Raw genomic sequence first — 19642 nt, 5'->3', positions numbered from 1 at the left:
GATAGGTGGGTGCTACTGCTAGGGACATGTGGGCACCTCGATGTAAAATTGTCCATTTTGTCCAAATTGTAAAAAAAAAATTACTTGTAATGTTAACATGATGTGAACATGCAGTTCATCATTATCAGACTTATTTTTAACTTGTTTATGCTCAAACATTACTGGATGTACAGGTTTTGTAGCAATTTCAGAAGTAATAGTCCTTAATTTATTGTCGAATGTCTAAGCATGTTCTATTCATGTATGCATTACTTAACTTAAAAACATTTTCAAATATATATATATATATATTCAATATATATTTATATTTTTACAGTTTGGACAAAATAGCCATCGAGGTTCCCAGATGTCCCTAGTACCCACCTACCCTGTTACCCATGTGGGGATCCCCTTATTTTTTTTAACACTTGGGGATCCTCGCTTCCTTTGGACCAGAGTAATTTAGAAAGAGAGTAATGACAGTAGCGTCGACTCCCATTGTAAGAATGGAATGCGGAAGTGCTCTGTCTACGTCAATGAGATAGTTCCAATGTTTGGAACTATAGCCCATAGAGGCCCGCTTTGCGGCGAGATCATAGCGTGACGTTACTGTCTCTCTTCTACACTCTGCTTTGGACTTGCTTCCCTAAACCAGGCTGCTTATTTCTCTCGCAAAGTCTGGCAACGCCGTCAATTAATTTGCCTGCGTCATCACTGTGGGCCTGAATTGAAACCACATAGACGTCGCAACTGAATCTGGTCGGAATTAGTGTCCTTCTGTTTGTAATTAACATTTAAAAGTCATATTTAATTCCTTGTCACGTTAAGAATAATAATAACCGGAGCTCGGTGGCCTTTTGGACGTGTATGTAAGGTAAGCAGAGCGTTGTTGCAGCACATTTTATTGTATATTTCGCCATTGTCCTGCTATTAGCTACAGCATCCAGAACCTTCTTAATATTATTATTATACCATTGAGATTAGCATTAGTTACATGATCTACCACTGATATAAAGCCAACGTTGTTTATATACAAAATGTCGTTAGATCATGAGAAACGTGTGTATTTGTGTGTGATTGTGATATTCAGACATGATGAAATCCCTATTAGGTCTCTGCTTGATAAATGCTTGTAAAGCAGGACATTATTTTTCGAAAAAGTATCTACTACCATCTTGAGCTTGTAGATCTATTTTCGCCTTGAAACGCTGTCCTTTTCAGGGCCAATATTCTGAATCAATCTTATTTCCTGTTCCACTGTTTGTGAATATCATTGGCTAATGGCTGCACAGTAAATAAACGGTTCATTGATTGGACCGGGGCCCATTGTCCCCTAGCAACGCAATTCCATGTTAGATGGATAGATAGATAGATGTGCCTTTATTGATCCCATGAGGATCCATGGGATGGATAGATAAATGGATCTATATATAAATTCATAATATTAATGTATATAATCTTTACCTGGTGCACAGCAAAGTCCTATTTAAATGTTAAATCTTCTCGTGAGGGGGGATATATAATCAGTGGGTAAAGGCAAATAATAGAACAGCTAGAGCAGTCAGGTAAGTTTCTAAAAAAAAGCCATCACTTTATTGTAATTCGGCCTTTAAAAGCCAGACTTAAGCCATATCACAATATTATAGCCCAGTGGTTCTCAAAGGGGGGTCCAGGGACCCTCAGGGTTCCTTGAGGGGTTTCCGATTGATCCTTACAGGGTCTGTAAATCAGTCAGTGTACAAATGGAACCAAATGGCGCTAACTGACAATTCTAAGTCTGACATCATAGACTCCATCTTTGGCCATGGCCAACATTAGGACTCCATATATAGATACATATGACTGACTCATATAAATGACATCGTCGGGATGACACAAGCACCGTAGCCAACGATCTCCAAGCCAAGGGAATCTCAGAGACGTATTCAGTTCCAACGGCGATAACCAAGGACTCCCAACGATCTCCAAAACACAGCTCTTTGACTTCGACTAGTCCAAGACTACATCTGCCAGACTCGTTCTCCAAGGCTTTGACCAGTTCTAGACTCTTACCTGGAGAGAGATCAGCATCCTCTGTACCAACTAGGCTATATCTGGCCTTACAACCCAAATACTCAGGTGTTGCATATAGAGCCCTTTCCACTTATCCTGGGATTGTTCGCCTCCAAAATGACTTGTTTTCTATCGATTAGTCACCCCATGGAGACTTGAATTCATGGAGATTTTTAGTTTTTGTCGCATTCCTAAGCCAATAATTTGACGACTGGCGGTAGGAGACTCAAAGTGTCAACTTTGAGTCTCCTACCGGAGACCTTAGCATCTTTCCTCCGGCATCAAATTATTGGCTCAGGAATGCGACAAAAACCAAAAAGAATCCACGAATTCAAGATTTCATGGTGTGTGTAATTGATAGAAAATGAGCAATTATTTGGGCGAACTATCCCTTTAAGCCTCTGCTACTACGTCATCTTGTGATTCACTCTGGGTTAGACATCTCAGTTTAAGTTCTACTTGGACACCATTGCAGCGGGATTTTCTTAGGCTTAGGTTTAGAGCTTTCGTTCTATTTCAACTGCTATAGCCAAAATCCCAGACCAGATAAATAGTCTAGCAGCTCATTGGTTCTCTCTAAAGTGGGGTCCGGGGACCCCCAGGGGTCCTTGAGGGGATACCAGGGGGTCCCCAGCAAAATGTGTTAACATAGCATCACAATAATTTTAACCACTTTAAACCTTTTATACTTTGGCTATTCAAAAATAGCAGATATACAAGCTCATAGCGCGGCACCGAGTGCCGCGCTATGAGCTTGTAGATCTGCTATTTTGGAAAAATCGTGAAAATGTGTTTTTTTTTTTTAAGCGAACACTTGTAACTCAAATCTTTGCTCCTGGGGGTCCCTTTAACAAAATATTTTTAGATGGGGGGAGGGGGGGGGGGGGTCCGTGGCCAAATACATATCATTTTGGGAGTCCTTGACATGAAAAAACTGGTCTAGCCATCACAATATCTTTATAATATTCTGCCCGGCCCTACTACCACAAAGGGATTTGTTTGTGGTAACTGATCGGTCATTTGTTCATGTGTGCTTGCAGAAGCCTCTGTGTGTACTGTGCGGGTCAGAGCAGAAGTCCAGTCCGTGGCCATGGCATCATCTCCAGGGGGACAAGGTGGAGGAGGAGGCACCGTGTCCACCAGAGGAGGGGGCGGAGGGGCCAGGAGGATGAAGTGGGCGCTGGAGCTGAGCGTGGGCGGCAACAGGTAAAACACAGGGCTCTCACCATCACGATCATTTCAGTTTGACGGTTAACCCATTAAGACCTGAGGCGATTCTTAAAAATGTTTTCTAAATCCTATCAGTTTTTTGAAAAAAATCTATTAAAAAAAATGTCAAGATTTTTCAAAAATAGTAGATCTACAAGCTCATAGCGCGGCACCGAGTGCCGCGCTATGAGCTTGTATATCTGCTATTTTTGAATAGCCAAAGAAATCTAAAGTGACACAGATGCGTTCCAGGTCCTGGACTGTCATACAAAGAATTGTGGTTACCGATTTTCTTTATTGTGTTTTTGGCATTGAACTTTGGAACATCAAAATGACATATATTTTTTAGGCTTTGTGAACTAACTGAAATAACTTAAATATATAAAGAAAGACTGAAAATGACCAGTACCAATAATCAAAATAGATCATTTACTATGGCCAAAACAGGCCATATACAGTATTCAATAATTGTATACTTTCATAATGTAAAAATAAATAAATAGTGGAATCTACAAGCTCACAAAGCGTTGCATCGCGATTCGCGACTAGATCCTTTGTTAGTTTTTTTTTTTTTTAATGATCACCAATAATGACAACCATAATTTGGATGCCAGGTTGACAGTGGTTTAGCCTTTCCAAGTGCATCCATCATAAAATCTGCTCCCTGTCCTTCAGGAGTCGAGGTGACCGGCAGGGGGGTCAGGGAGATGTGGTGTACCCCATCGGCTACTCTGAGAAACCTGTCCCCGACACCAGCATCCAGGAGACGGACAAGAACCTGGTGGAGAAGGTGAGACTCGCTGCCTCTCATTCTTTCAGTTGTTTTGAGGAACCGAAATCTAAGAATTGTACTCCCATGTACTTGTATAAGATGTAACAATACAAACCTTGAATCTTGAAAGGGGAGGTTCGTTTTAGACCCTAACCCTAGCCATTTAGCAGACACTCACTTATTCAGAACCACTTAAAAGTGCAAGATCAGAGTAAGCATGAATGAACTCTAGCCAACAAACTACAAGGTGCTGTAAATAGTCACATAAAGTAAAGTGCAGAGAGAAAAATGTTGTGCCTCAAAGAAACTAGGATACGAGGTAATATCGAACCTAGCATCTGTCTAAACGACATGCTTTGTGGTCAAGAATCTAAACAACAAAAACGTGAATGAGTAACCAACATACTGTATATCTGCAATAAAGAAAACTAGCATTTATCAAAAAAACAAGCAAACAGTGTTCAAAACTGTGATTTAAGGCTATACAGATACATTTGACTTATCTCTCCTCTTCCTCTCCTCCTGCAGAGATGCTGGGACGTGGCGCTGGGTCCCCTGAAGCAGATCCCCATGAATCTGTTCATCATGTACATGTCAGGCAACACCATCTCCATCTTCCCCATCATGATGGTCTGCATGATGGCATGGAGGCCCATTCAGGCACTCATGTCCATGTCTGCAAGTGAGTGTGTATACTTGTATTACTATACTTGTGAGGGCCAAATGTCCCCACAAGTCTAGTACAATTTGGGAAATGGACGCTGCGAGGACAATTTTCCTGGTCCTCACGAGACAAATAGTTGTTTTCTGGTTAAATATAGATTTTTTTTAGTTAAGGTCCTTGCACACTGGTGCGTTTTTTTCGGTGCGTTTTATTAATCCGAAATCCGCAAAAAAAAAACGTCACGCACAACATCCTTGCACACTGAGTCCGATGCGTTTTATTTATATTCGTTGGAATATTTTCGCAGAACGAAAAAAAAAATCGAGTAATCAAGCAGTGATGATGATTTTGTGGTCCTGTCACTTGTGAAAAAAAGGAAAAGAGAATATTGGCTTCATCCTATCCTGACATTTCGTAAACAGGACGGAGAGTTTCACACGTTGTACAAGAAGCTGCTGCATTATCCCGACCGTTTCAGAGTTGCTTTTAGGATGTCAGTGGTCCAGTTTGATGCTTTGCTAGCAACACTGGAGCCACATATTAAAAAGACCACCACAAACTTCCGCGAGCCAATTGCTGCTGAAGAGCGGCTGGCAGTATGTCTACGGTAGACACACACGCACGCGCGCGCGCACACTCGGTAGTGGGGCGCTGAATCTGCAGATAGTTCATAGTTGTCCTGTGATCAGTCAGTTTATCAGGAAGGACACAACACTGCTCAAAAGGCAAAAGACAGCTGTGGAAAACGCAAATAATCGACCCTGGTCCGAAAAAAAATAATACGGACGAAATATTCGGCGGCAGTGTGCAAACGTGATTGACATAACGTGAGGTTGATTTTTTTCGAAATTCGCCCCGTTATTCGACCGAAAAAACGCTCCAGTGTGCAAGGACCTTTAAGGCGGTTACACACCGGCGAATGTGCGAATATACGCAAAATTCTGACTCGTTCCGAATAATTAAAAGACGCTTTTTCGCTTCGCTTTTCCGCTTTTTCGCGCCATGTACGCTTGCATTGACTTTATAAGGTTTTTTAAAAAAGCGTATTATTCGCACGAAAAAATCGCCCCGGTGTGTAAGGACCTTCAGGCTTGCAATTAGAAAACGATTCAGGTTGGGGTTAGGATTAATAATTTAGATGACACCACTGCATAGTACTGAGCGTGTGGAAACCTCATCAGTTTGGAATTATAGTAACGGAAATTAAATGAAACACTTTTGAACATTGCATTTTAATTTGACTTTTAGAATCATGAAAAACTGCTCTCAGCTTTAAAAACCTTGTGACTGGTTTTGTATGCATTAAAAGAAGAGGTTCTTGAAACCTGTTCAGTAAACAATTTGTTATTAAATAATATTAAATAATTTTGTTCCAGCATATCGTCTCTGTCGGGTGGAAACCTCATATATCCAAAACTGTTACTTTTCAGGATTCAAATGAAAAAATGGCAAAAGTAGCAGATCTACAAGCTCTAAACGCTTTGCGCCGTGTTTCGAGATTGTATATCTGCTACTTTTGATACTTTTGTGTGATGCTGTAGTATGATCAAGGAGGGCATTCATTTACGAAAAAAACACAAAAAGTTAAAAATATAAATATTGAGATAAGAGGTTTCTGCCCGACAGCTAGAATATATTATGTGCAGTGGTGATGTTGGTGTGGTTCCTTGGCTTAAGTGCTGATTCTTCTGTCCCTACAGCGTTCAAGCTGCTGGAGAGCTCCAGTCAACAGTGGCTTCAGGGTCTCGTCTACCTGGTTGGCAACCTCCTGGGCTCGGCATTGGCTATCTACAAGTGTCAGTCAATGGGACTGCTTCCGACGCATTCGTCTGATTGGCTGGCTTTCATAGAACCGCCTCAGGTAAGCCTAGAGATCAAACGTTATTTCGATTTTTCACCCCCTAGATACAGCAGTCATTAAAAGTAAGTTGTGGTTCAGTGGGGTAGATCACTCGCCTGGGAATCTTTAACGTTCCCGGTTCGATCCAGGCGCCTCCTGGTATCGTGTCAAAGTGTCCTTGAGCAAGACACTGAACCCCTAACTGCTCTATGGTTGGGATCCTTTAACGATTCCTGTTCCTTAAGGAATCTCTCTTAACGGTCTGATTCCATAATGGTTCCCTTTAACGTTCCCTTTTCCTATATTTTGTTTAACCCATTAAGACCTGAGGCGATTCTTAAAAATGTTTTCTAAATCCTAAAAGTTTTTTGAAAAAAATCTAAAAGATTTTTTTTCAAGAATTTTCAAAAATATCAGATCTACAAGCTCATAGCGCGGCACCGAGTGCCGCACTATGAGCTTGTATATCTGATATTTTTGAATAGCCAAAGAAATCTAAAGTGACACAGATGCGACCAATTCCAGGTCTTAATGGGTTAAATCGATATAATTTTGTCCTTCATTAGACATTTTTATAAACACAAATTCAATCATACATACAGTACTTGAGGGGGTTCCAAATGGACCCTTACACGTCTGTGTTCCGGGTCCATTTGGTTCCATTTGTACACTCTCAAGAGTTATGGTGGTCGTTGAAATTAAAACGTTTTAAGAACCACCAGTATTGTAATTTTATAGCAGACGTGAAGTCCACATACCATACTTAGACAGTGTGATTAAAAACAGATTCCAGAAACGGTTCCAAATGTGATGGAACCGATTCCGGTTCCTCAATGTTGGATCCGGTTCCTCTGCATGGCTGCCGCTTTGTTTTCCTGTATGATCCATTCCTTATTGATGGACTAGAAACAATATTGGAATGATGGAACTGTTAAATCTATTGGATAATATTTCAATGACACCTTTTTTTTTTTTGTATCTCCGACAGAGAATCGAGATCATGGGCGGAGGGATGGTTTTGTGAAGAGGATGGTGTCTGTGAAGAGGATGGTGTCTGCACACACACACACACACACACACACACACACACCTCTGTCTGCCTTTGCTGTTGCAGACATGGACTGATATTAACTTCATTAACTGTATAGGTCTGCTTTAGCCCATTTAGACCTGAGACCAATTCTAAAAAACTTCTAATACTTTTCTTTTCTGAAAAACCTTTTTTATTCAAAAGATTTAAAAAATAAGCATGTTGGTATATCAACAACTAATGTTGACACAGATGCAATGCATAGGTGTAACAGGTCTAAATGGGATAAGTCTCTGCCATAGCCTGTACTTGTTCCATCTGTCGTCGTCTTTGTCTCGTTCTCTTCAAGTGTTGGACGGTATTCAGTGGCAGAAGGTTATATTGTGAACTACTGTTAGGGCCTCCTCATCATTTTGACATTTGAGACTTCTCCCAGCTTTGCAATTGTACGAGTTCAGAAATAATTGGATGTTGAAAATGTTTTCAAAAAGTTCCAAAACGTCATCCGTTAAGATCCGCAAAGATTTGAGAATATGAACTGAAATCTACCATTTTGACACTAGTCTGTTAAAAATCTAAATAAGAAAATGTTTAAGCTTGCTACACTTACATTAACAGTTGAAATAGTTTATTTATGATGATGACTTGCTCTGTAAAATTGCTCTATTAATAATAAATCCTTATTGGTTTAAGTAAAATGTTGCTGCTTTGATTTCTTTCAAATAAAAGTGGCAGTTTGAAATATCTCAATCTGGGAACCCATACGGTAACAAACAAATTTGGCTCTGGGGGCACCACTTCCTTTTTTGTGTAGAAACAAGAACTCGGTTTGGCTCCTCCCCTTTCTTAGTCCACTTCCTCCCGTGTGCAACAACACTACATGTGGTGCTGACAGAATCTGTCTTGAGAGATTAGAAATATTTTGATCCTGAAAGTCCCAGATTGTTTTGTATTTTTAATGGCATGGCTCTGCAAGGAAGCTAGCCAAATATATGGGGGTCTTAATTTAGCCAGGATTAGTGATGAATCGGTTTCATGAAAGCTGTATTATCTTGCCAGATTAGCTAAACCAGAGCACCCTGGATAAGTTTATCCATGACTCGATTTCACGAAAGAAAATTTACGCAATTCTACCTTAGTTACCATGGAAAACTGGTAGGGACCAGGCTAACAGCCAAGCTTACTTAATCCAGTGCCTTGTTCTTCAAGTTTTTCCACAGTTAATTCAACACATGTATAGGAATACGTGAAGCCTGGCTTTACCATCCTGGCTCGACACAGCCTGGCTTGACAAGGTCTAGCTCGACAAAGTTGCTCCTTTTCAGCCTGGCTTGGTGTTCTTTGTCAAACCTGGATTTGACTTAAATCCAGGCTTATTTAATTCTCCTTTCGTGTAATAGGCCCCCGAGCTAATATCACAAACCACTGGACCGGTCAGTGCCAAATTCCTTGTGCACACTGCCAGAAGTATTAACATATGTTATAAGTTTGAAATATTTAATTTGAATTTAATTTAACTAGGACGGCGCCCTTTGAGTAGTTTTCAGACTGAGAAAACTACATTTGTGCTCTTTTCTCTGAAGTGATTGGATCACCTTCATGCAGCACAGTGAAGACTATTCAAATACGTGAATCAACATGGAGGAAAAAGGACACAAACTTCTTAACATGCTGCTATTCAACTCTCTGACTTTATTAGACATTCATTTAATGAAATCATTGTGGTAACAGTGCATAAATATAAAATACATATAAAATGTTTGTGTATAAAGTTTAAAAGAAAAAATAATGATGATCCGCAGCAGCAGTCTACCAAACAGAACGGCACGTAGGCCTTCCTCAGCGTTACTCGTGTGTGTATAAAGTTTAACATATATTTGCTGTCGGGCAGAAACCTCTTATCTCCATATTTTAACTTTTTGTGTTTTTTCTTAAATTAATGCCCTACGTGATCATACTACGGCGTCACACAAAAGTAGCAGATCTACAAGCTCGAAATGCTGGTAGATCAAGATTAAAACTTATTTAAAACGTATTGTGTATAATCACATAATAAATGTTTTTTATGACATTGTCCCAGCACTAGGGAGCGATTTCATCCAAAACTTGTGGTACAACCCTCTAAGGCTAAGCCAAGGGTTCCCAAACTTTTCAGGCCGCGACCCCCCAAAATAATCATTGGGGAAATGTGGACCCCCTACCCTGACAAGCACTTGGAATTGAAGGCATTACATTTAGTTTGACTCTGTTCCGAAGATAAATATTAAAAAATGTTAAATAAATAGCCGATCTACAAGGTCACAACGCCTTGCACTGTGAGGCGCTGTGAACTTGTAGATCGGCTATTTTCACAATATTTGCCTCTTTCTTGCGTAATATTTGACAATTTGATATTAAAAAGGTCTTAAAAGTCATTCAATTGTAACTTTAGAAATGTGCAGATACCCTGTATACACTTATACTGTATGTTGATTTGTTTACTGTTGAATGAGAAAATAATGTTGCACATTACCGGTAAGCTAATTATCTGGGGCTAGCCCAAAATAATTTGGGGGGTCCCCTGTTGCCTCCTGTTGTTGGCTATTTTGCCAGTTGGGTGCCCCAACATATGGCCAACCCCCACCACCTGCTTCCCTTAGGGGAGCTTGCCAATTGGGCGCCGTGGGAACACGTACAGCCCCTCCCAGTGAGGGTCCGGGAACGTCACTAATATGACCTGTGGTGCGAATCCTCCGACCTACCGCCATGTTCTCCAGTATCAGTGCATGGTCCTGCTGCGGCGGAGCGCTTGACTCCCGGGTGACCAGCCAACACAGATGTGCATCCGTCACCAGCCGCAAGTTGGTCAAAAAGAGCATAATGTTATAAACACGACCAGAGACTGGTATTCCACTCTGCGCCATGCACATAAGCACAAAACTAGGAGCGTATGTGATGAGCGTGACTATTGCCAGTACAATTACCTGAACCTCACTTTTCTCTATTGGTGAGCGACGTGTGCACCACGACCATACTGCTGTTGTACATGCCGCCAAAGCGCCCAACCCGATGTTGGAGGCGTAGGTCACTTCCGAGAAAAGCATGCAGACGACCACAAAGGTGAGGACAATTGGCAGAGAATAGTAGACGGACTGCGGTTTGGAACGGTAACGTGGATTGGCCACGGTGAACTCCAGCACCACCAGGAGATGTAGCAACACCCCACAGTGCCTTGAAGCGTACCACACGACTACGAATTTGTCGCAGTGCTCCAACCAGCATATGCCATTTATCAGCAGTATCGCCATCACTGGCGTGGACAATGACTGGAGGAGGGCTGTGAAAATCAGCGACACATTGAATACGGTGAGTTCTCGGGCCTCCGAGCGCTTGCGGTAGAAGGATATCAACACGCCGATCAGCCCAGGTAGACCGATGCAGAGGCCGGTCAGTAGGAGAGCCACAGAAGTGTTACCGCCGTACATGTAAAGATCTGCCCCACTCTTCCATCTGCTGTTCGGACTGTTGCTGCTGCTGAAGTTGGCGTTCTCCATGAAGAGGCAAAGTTGTGGTACCGGTTGGTCTGGTCTGGAAAGTGAGATTGTTAACATGTTTAATAACCTCTAGTGGAAGGCTTCCACATTCAGGCTACACTAGGCCAGTGGTTCTCAACCTTTTCAGGCCGCGACCCCCCAAAATAATCATATTTTAACAGGGGACCCCCACCCTGACAAGCACTTGGAATTGTATGAGTTGAGGCATAACATTTATAACATATTTACTGCCTCTGCAATGATCCGATGCACAGGAATAATAATATTTGAAAAAACTAAATACTTGGAACGTCACTAAAAAGAAAACTAGAAAAAGTGCTCCTCGGAGCACAGGTCTCCACCAGGTCAGGTACGTTATTCTGGCCTCCTGGTGGCACTATAATAGGCAATGTGAAAAGGGTGCCATTTATTCTTAGGTCTTTGACGGCAATCAGACACTGCATTCATGATTTGAGGCATTTTGTTCCAAAAATGTGTTTTGCTAAATTAGACCTGCTGGTGGCGCTATAACAGGCCAATGTGAAAAGGGTGCCATTTCTTCCTCGGCCTAGTGGGAATGTGCGTGTGAAATTTCACGGAAATCGCAAGCTGCGTGCATAGTTTGAGGCTTTTTGTTCAAAACGGACCAATCCTGCAAACTTTGGAAGCCAACCTTAGCCAATGAGGATGAAATATGGGAAATCGGACAGATCCGTATTGATCACATGACTATAGAGATACTGTGTACCGATTTGCATGACGTTTGGATAAAATCTGTAGGAGTAATTTAAAAAAATGGGGTTTGCACAAATCGGCCTCCTGGTGGCGCTATAACAGGCCCATGTGAAAAAATTGGGGCAGAGGTTCTGAATTGGCATCCAGGGAATGTGTGTGCACAGTTTCGGAGCGACCGGGCCAACAGTGCCGGAAATTAGCTGCTAACACACAGACAGGACGGACGGACACACACACACACACGGACGGACGGACGGACAGACAGGGGGCAAAACATACTCTCTCGCCATGCCTTTCGGCCTGGCGGAGACAATGACCATGTATTTGCATCGAGTCATTATATAAGCATAATGTATGCTAATTAAACACTATAAACATGCCCAATGGTTACATTGCAAACATCCTTACACCTGAATGAGATAAAATATTCATTCACTTAGCAGAAAACCACCAAAACACAAGTTGGGTGGCCTCTACTTATTATTTCTGCTCATTTATGCAAATATGCAAATTATCTCATTAACTATGCTCGATACAAAAATGTCCCAAGCTGAATTTGATTCTACTTAAAACATCGCATTAGGAACAACTGAGAAAATTTTGATACACCCATTTATCAGGTTGTTATAGCTTTTGCCCTGACAGCCCTGTCTATATCGAGAACAGTCCAGAACCTCTGATATACTGTCTAATAGTCCAAAAGAGCTATTAGTCACACTGAGCTGTATGGTTCATAGTCATGCACACATAATTATCACATAACATATAAGAGGGGGCCCTGAATAAGCGTTCTCAAATTAATGCCCATGCCTCTGCAAAGTGCATTATTCAAGATGTTAATTGTTAGATCTTATATAGGCTATAGTACACATACGGTGGTAAAGTAGCAGCAAATATAACAAGAAGAAAGAGAGAGAGAAATCAGGTTTTACCTCGACAGATGAGTCTCTTCTTCTGAAGTGGGTGTTTGGAGCAAAAGCAATAAAACTTAATATCACAAAGTTGAGTGCACTTTAGCCTGTAGTGTAGACATCTGCACACACTCGCAATACTGATAGACTTTACTGACTCAAGTTCACAAAGTGCTTTACAAAAATGACAGTGACATAACAATTATAAAATGCATAAAAGCAAGAATCGAAAGATATAACATAAAAAGGCGTAAAAGGAGATTGATTGATTGAATACTTTTGTAACAGAGGTTCTGTTACGTCTTCGATATGTATTAAGGACTGTATCTCTTAGGCGCTATGGGCTCTTATGACTGTCGCAGTATGGGCTGGGGCTGAGGCGAGCGGCTCAGCGGACTGTGAGATACTAGGTATGGTCTTATCTCAAGTCTCCAGATACTCTTCAGTTCTTATTCAACAGCTGGTCTGCGCCCGCTCGCGCCTCCCGCTGTACTTAATAGGTGGGACATGGTGTCGTATGATCTTAGGGTGACGTCATACTGACGTTACGTCCTTAATCGGGACGATTGTCCCGTCGTCATCGTCGTCTTGGCAACAACTTTACTAACAGTTTGCAATAAAGGTACAGTGATACAGATTTATACAAAAGAAGCATAAGGATAACCCCAAAAAGCCAAGGGCTTATTTCCATTTAGGTAATGTTCATTCAATTCATCAAGACATTTAAAGACAGACAATAATATGCTATAATATGCAAAACATCATATATACGCGTAGTAATACAAAAATAAAAAATATGTACAGTAAACAGTTGGGGGGGGGGTCATCTACAGTGATATGCTTAGACTTTACAAGAGCCAGTTACAAATAGCAGACACCTGTGCTCTTTTCAGGGTATGGGCACTGATGACGTGGAGCAGAGAACACGCCCCCAGCGCCCACAGCGTCCCCTGTGGGAATCGAACCCAGGAACTTCTAGATGTGAGGCAACAGCGCTAGCGCGTGCCCCCCTTATCTCCATATTTTAACTTTTGGTGTTTTTTCTTAAATTAATGCCCTACGTGATCATACTACGGCGTCACACAAAAGTATCAAAAGTAGCAGATCTACAAGCTTGAAATGTTTTGAGCTTGTAGATCAATATTAAAACTTGAATAATTGCGTATAATCACATAATAAATGTTTTTATGACGTTGTCCCAGCACAAGGGAGCAAATTCATCCTAAACTTATGGTACAACCCTCTAAGTCAAGGGTTCCCAAACCTTTCAGGCCGCGACCCCCCAAAATAATCATTGGGAAACTGGGGACCCCCTACCCTGACAAGCACTTGGAATTGAAGGCATTACATTTAGTTTGACTCGGTTCCGAAGAAAAAAATAGACGATCTACAAAGTATAATGGAAAATATTAATATCCAGTCAAGGTGAAGTGTTGATCATTTATTAGGAAGATTTAGGCAGAGCAACAGCATACAGATCATAAGAAACAGGCCTCCTGGCCTGCTCCTGCAGCCCCTCGGGGCACAAGCCTCATGAGCACCAATATAAGACAGTTCTTATAGTCCACTGTACCAGAGATGCTATTCTAAATGGTCATATAAGGTATGTACTAAAGATAAGGGCGACACACATAGGTACACAAATACAAATTTGCTGACAGAGTGAGAGTAGCATGGAGGAGTCAGCTCAGCTGTTAGATTGACAGCAGCACATTCATATAAAAGCTTGCTGTTAAGACATTCAATGAGATTGTATGGAAGGCCAACAAATACACAATACATATACTTGGCAATCTGTACATTTTCGCCAATGTAGATCGGCTAATATTTGATCATTTGGACAATTCGGTATTAAAAGGTTAAGAGTCATTCAATTGTCCCTTGCAGATACCCTGTTTACACTTATACTGTATATTGATTTGTTGTTGAGTGAGAAAAAAATGTTGCACGTTAAGCTAATTATCTGGGTACCCGCGAAAATAATTTCGGGGGTCCCCTGGTGCCCCCTGTTGTTGGCGATTTTGTGCCCCAACATACGGCCAACCCCCACTACCCGCTCCCCTTTGGGGAGCTTGCCAACTGGTAGCCGTGGGAACACACACAGCCCCCCCTAGTGAGGTACCCGCTCCCCTTTGGGGAGCTTGCCAACTGGTAGCCGTGGGAACACCCACACCCCCCCCTAGTGAGGTACCCGCTCCCCTTTGGGGAGCTTGCCAACTGGTAGCCGTGGGAACACCCACACCACCTCCTAGTGAGGGTCCAGGAATGCCACTGATATGACCTGTGGCACGAATCCTACGATCTACCTCCATGTTCTCCAGTACCAGTGCATGGTCCTGCTGCGGCGGAGCGCTTGACTCCCGGGTGACCAGCCAACACAGATGTGCATCCGTCACCAGCCGCAAGTTGGTCAAAAAGACCGTAATGTTATAAATACGAGCAGAGACTGGTATTCCACTCTGCGCCATGCACATTATCACAAAACTAGGAGCGTATGTGCTGAACGTGACTATTGCCAGTACAATTACCTGAACCTCACTTTTCTCCATTGGTGAGCGACGTGTGCACCACGACCGTACTGCTGTTGTACATGCCACCACAGCCAAAGCAGAGGCCAAAGCTCCCAACCCGATGTTGGAGGCGTAGGTCACTTCCGAGAAAAGCATGCAGACGACCACCAAGGTGAGGACAATTGGCAGAGAATAGTAGACGGACTGCAGTTTGGAACGATAACGTGGATTGGCCACGGTGAACTCCAGCACCACCAGGAGATGTAGCAACACCCCACAGTGCCTTGAAGCGTACCACACGAATACGAGTTTGTCGCAGTGCTCCAACCAGCACGCGCCGTCCATCAGCAGTATCGCCATCACTGGCGTGGACAATGACTGGAGGAGGGCTGTGAAAATCAGCGACACATTGAATATGGTGAGTTTTCGGGCCTCCGAGCACTTGCAACAGAAGGATATCAACACGCCGATCAGCCCAGGTAGACCGATGCAGAGGCCGGTCAGTAGGAGAACCACTGAAGTGGTATCGCCGTAGATGTAAAGATCGGCCCCACTCTTCCATCTGCTGTACGGACTGTTGCTGCTGCTGAAGTTGGCGTTCTCCATGATGAGGCAACGTTGTGGTACCGGTTGGTCTGGTCTGGAAAGTGAGATTGTTAACATGTTTAATAACCTCTAGTGGAAGGCTTCCACATTCAGGCTACACTAGGCCAGTGGCTCTCAACCTTTTCAGGCCGCGACCCCCCAAAATAATCATATTTGAACAGGGGACCCCCACCCTGACAAGCACTTGGAATTATATGACTTGAGGCATAACATTTAGTGTGGCTCGGTTCTGTGTGGCCTCTAGTGATGCGCGGGTCGGGTTTTTTCATGACCCGCCCCGCCCCACCCCGCCCCACCACGGAACCCAACCCGACTCAACCCGCCCCGCGAACCCATATATAAATATATGGCGGGTCGCGGGCGGGTTGAGCCCCACGGGTCATACCTATAATTCTGTAAAATCAAGGCTTGTAGATCTGCTATTTTTTTTTTTTTTTTTTAACGGTTTGGCCAATGTTTGACCAGTTTTGATAGTGTAGTTTGTTGATTACTTTTGATGCAGTAATGGTCTTATTTCTTTTCTTTCTTTCTTTTCTTTTGAGGTATTAAAAAGGTCTTAAAAGTCCTTAAATTGTCACTTCAATGTCATTTGGGGACACCCCAAAATCATGTGGGGACCCCCCTGGGGGTCCCGACCTACAGGTTGAGAACCACTGCATTAGGAAACAAGCATCCTTAGTGTTTATACACGGACAGCGCAATATTCAGGTTCAAATGCACTCGAGACATGAGATAACTGATAACAAAATCAGTGTGTATCGGGGACCTAGAGGGTAGAACTAACTAAATCTATTAAGAAAACAAAACAGGCTAAGTATTAAACACATTTATAAACCCCATACGGTGTCTAGCAGAAACCCTCAGGGCTCTATACTAGTGACTTGTTTGCAGATCGACAAGCTATTTTCCCAGAATACCAGAAGGTTTTCCCAGAATACCAGAATACATACTGGGGTTTAATTGATTAAATACCACTTAAATACGGAAATTAATAATTTAGAAATTACATGTGATAATAAATCGCATTTTATCAAAATTGTGTCAATTTCCACCTAAAGGATGCATTTGAATGGCAGGTGTTGCCTGAATATATATGCTGTAATATGGCTACATAATGGACACAATACACACACAAGCATGGACACAAACGCGTGCTCACACACACACACACACACACACACACACACACACACACACACACACACACACACACACACACACATTTAATTCAATTGGGACCCGTTGATATGGATTGTCGAGCATCACCCCAGAAGTTCATATATATTGTAGTGATGTTTCGATACATTCTAAAGTCTCTATTATTTGTCTATTTTACCTTTTTGCCATTCATTTTTAAATGATATTTTAAGGTAGAACGCCAACTCTTTGCTCACTTTGCATCTCTTTATTTATATATAATAACTTTATTTATATAGCAGTTTTCTAATAAATAAAAGGCAAAAAAGCAAGAAAAACTCATCGCAATTTAAAAGGATGTATAAAAAGAAAGACAAATTCATACAAATTACGAATTCAACAGGTAAAAGCTGATACAGAATTTACGCTCACAGTGCTTGTAAAGCAGCATGTAAATCCAGCTATTTTCAACATTTGAAGTTCTGAGTTCTAGGTTCCAAGAGCCTCCTGAGTAGGGCCCAAATTTGGTTCTGAGAACCCTATTTGAAACCTAGCCATAGCGTATGGAAACAAGTCCAGAACCTCTGATATAATGTCTAATAGTCCAAAAGAGCTATTAGTCACACTGAGATGTATTGTTCATAGCCATGCACACATAATTATCATATAACATATAACAGGGGGCCCTGAATAAGCGTTCTCAAATAAATGCCCCAGTGCATTATTCAAGATGTTAATTGTTAGATCTTATATAGGCCATAGTAGCCTACACATAGCCTACTGTAGTAAAGTAGCAGCAAATATAACAAGAGAGAGAGAAATCAGGTCTTACCTCAACAGATGTGTCTCCTCTTCTGAAGTGGGCCTTTGGAGGATAAAAGCAATAAAACGTAATATCAGTTAGTGCACTTTAGCCTGTAGACACACCTGCACGCACTCGCAATAATGATAAAGCTAGTATAGGCATTCTATGGAAAATAAGGGGTTAACCTACGACAAATTGCAACAGAAACTCTTTAAACTTGTTTTTTTTTCATAAATATGTTAGTAACAACATATCAAAAGTCCTAATAAATCCTAGTGGTGGAACATATTGAAAAATGCTGAAATAGGTGATGTCACAATTTCCCGCCCATGAAATTGTGACGCCCATGTTAAAAAAGGATTTAAGCATCTAATTTCCACATAACAGGTTCAATACTGTGCACTATCAACCAGACAGAGACTGTGTTGGATGCAGTACAGCGCTCGTTAAAAAAGTTTCTGTATGCATTATGCATTTGTATGTGTTGTAGAGGCTTCTACTGCTTCGATATTAAGGACTGTATTGTTTATTATTTGCTAAAGGTGATCCTTAGATGCTGATTCTTGTGATTGCCACAAGTAAAGGTGGATGAGGATGAGTTCTCTTGAGGTCAGGTTGTAAGGCTAACCTATTCTTCTATGTTCCTAAGATGTCCGGTGAACTCGGTCTTCGTTGGGTCACGTCAGGAAGGGAGATTTGGTCTTTCACCAAACCCCTTTTTATTGTCTTTGTATTTAACTTCACTGTGAGATTCTATAGGGCTCTGCAGGAACCATGTGATTCTTAAGGTCCTTACACACCGGGGCGATTTTTTCGTGCGAATAATAAGCTTTTTTTAAAAACCTTATAAAGTCAATGCAAGCGTACATGGCGCGAAAAAGTGGAAATTTTGCGTATATTCGCACATTCGCCGGTGTGTAACCGCCTTTAAGTATCTAAGTCTTCGCTTAACTAATTATCTGACTTTTTATGTGCTGACTGCCTATTCTTCGACGTACAGCTGCTTTTATATGTGGGATGTGATGTCATACGATCCTAGCAAAAAAAGATACAGATTTATACAAAAGAATGCTAAAAGGATAACCCAAAAAAGCACAGGGCTTATTTCCATTGAGGTCATGTGCATTCAATTCATCGAGACATTTAAAGACAGACAATAATATGCAAAACATCATATATACGAGTAGTAATACAAAAAAAAAAAAAAGATATGTACAGTTGGGGGGTGTCATTTCCGGTGATAAACTTTTACAGGAGCCAGTTACAAATGTGGTTTTGAAGGAAGGTCACACTTTTTTATGACAGTTGGTAGGGCATTCCACATTATGATATGATTAGATAAGCATTGATAAAAGGGAGGCAGTCAAATAAACCGTGCCGACAGTGTTTTTCTCACATCCATAGTAACGTACATAATATATCATGTACAGTTTGCTGCTATGCTCATGCACCTTTATCTTATCTCAGGTACTATGTGTAAATATGTAGATAATTTGTTTGTTTTCTTTGATTGATCTCTCTTCCACCCTTGCCCCCCCCCTCCTTCTTCTTCCCTTTCTTTTTTGGAAATAACAAAACGATAGAACTTGCACAAAAACGAATTTAACCCACTTTTTTACTTCTGTAAATCTGTGATGTGACAATAAAGCTGAGACCGTTCGCACACCATCAGTTCAGCTTCATCCTTATCTCTGTGACCTTGTACATCAGTTAGTTCTCAAACGTTTAAGTGCCAAGGACCCCCAAATTGATGTACATTTGGCCGTGGACCCCCATCTGAAAATGTTTTGTGCCAGGGACCTCCAGAAGCAAAGATTTGAGTTAAAAATGTTTGATTTAAAAATATATATATTATTCAAAGATTTTCACACATTTTCACA

The 19642-nt window shown here is 41.7% G+C and overlaps 1 protein-coding gene across 1 annotated transcript; it reads left to right on the top strand.

Annotated features, from left to right (window-relative positions):
* The first annotated feature begins 700 nt into the window (after positions 1–700).
* Positions 701–7787, top strand: emc4 (ER membrane protein complex subunit 4). The gene is made up of 6 exons (XM_080452089.1): positions 701–853; positions 3072–3237; positions 3916–4030; positions 4541–4694; positions 6377–6537; positions 7505–7787. Exons 2-6 carry the CDS (start codon positions 3122–3124, stop codon positions 7538–7540), a joined length of 582 nt encoding a protein of 193 aa, XP_080308215.1. The 5' UTR covers positions 701–853; positions 3072–3121; the 3' UTR covers positions 7541–7787.
* The last annotated feature ends 11855 nt before the right edge of the window (positions 7788–19642 follow it).

The sequence above is a fragment of the Gymnoscopelus braueri genome (genome assembly GCF_963280865.1).
Source record: "Gymnoscopelus braueri genome assembly, chromosome: 15".
Lineage (NCBI taxonomy): Eukaryota > Metazoa > Chordata > Actinopteri > Myctophiformes > Myctophidae > Gymnoscopelus > Gymnoscopelus braueri.
Note: the sequence above shows the minus strand (reverse complement) of the source record. Positions and strands in the feature narration are given on the sequence as shown.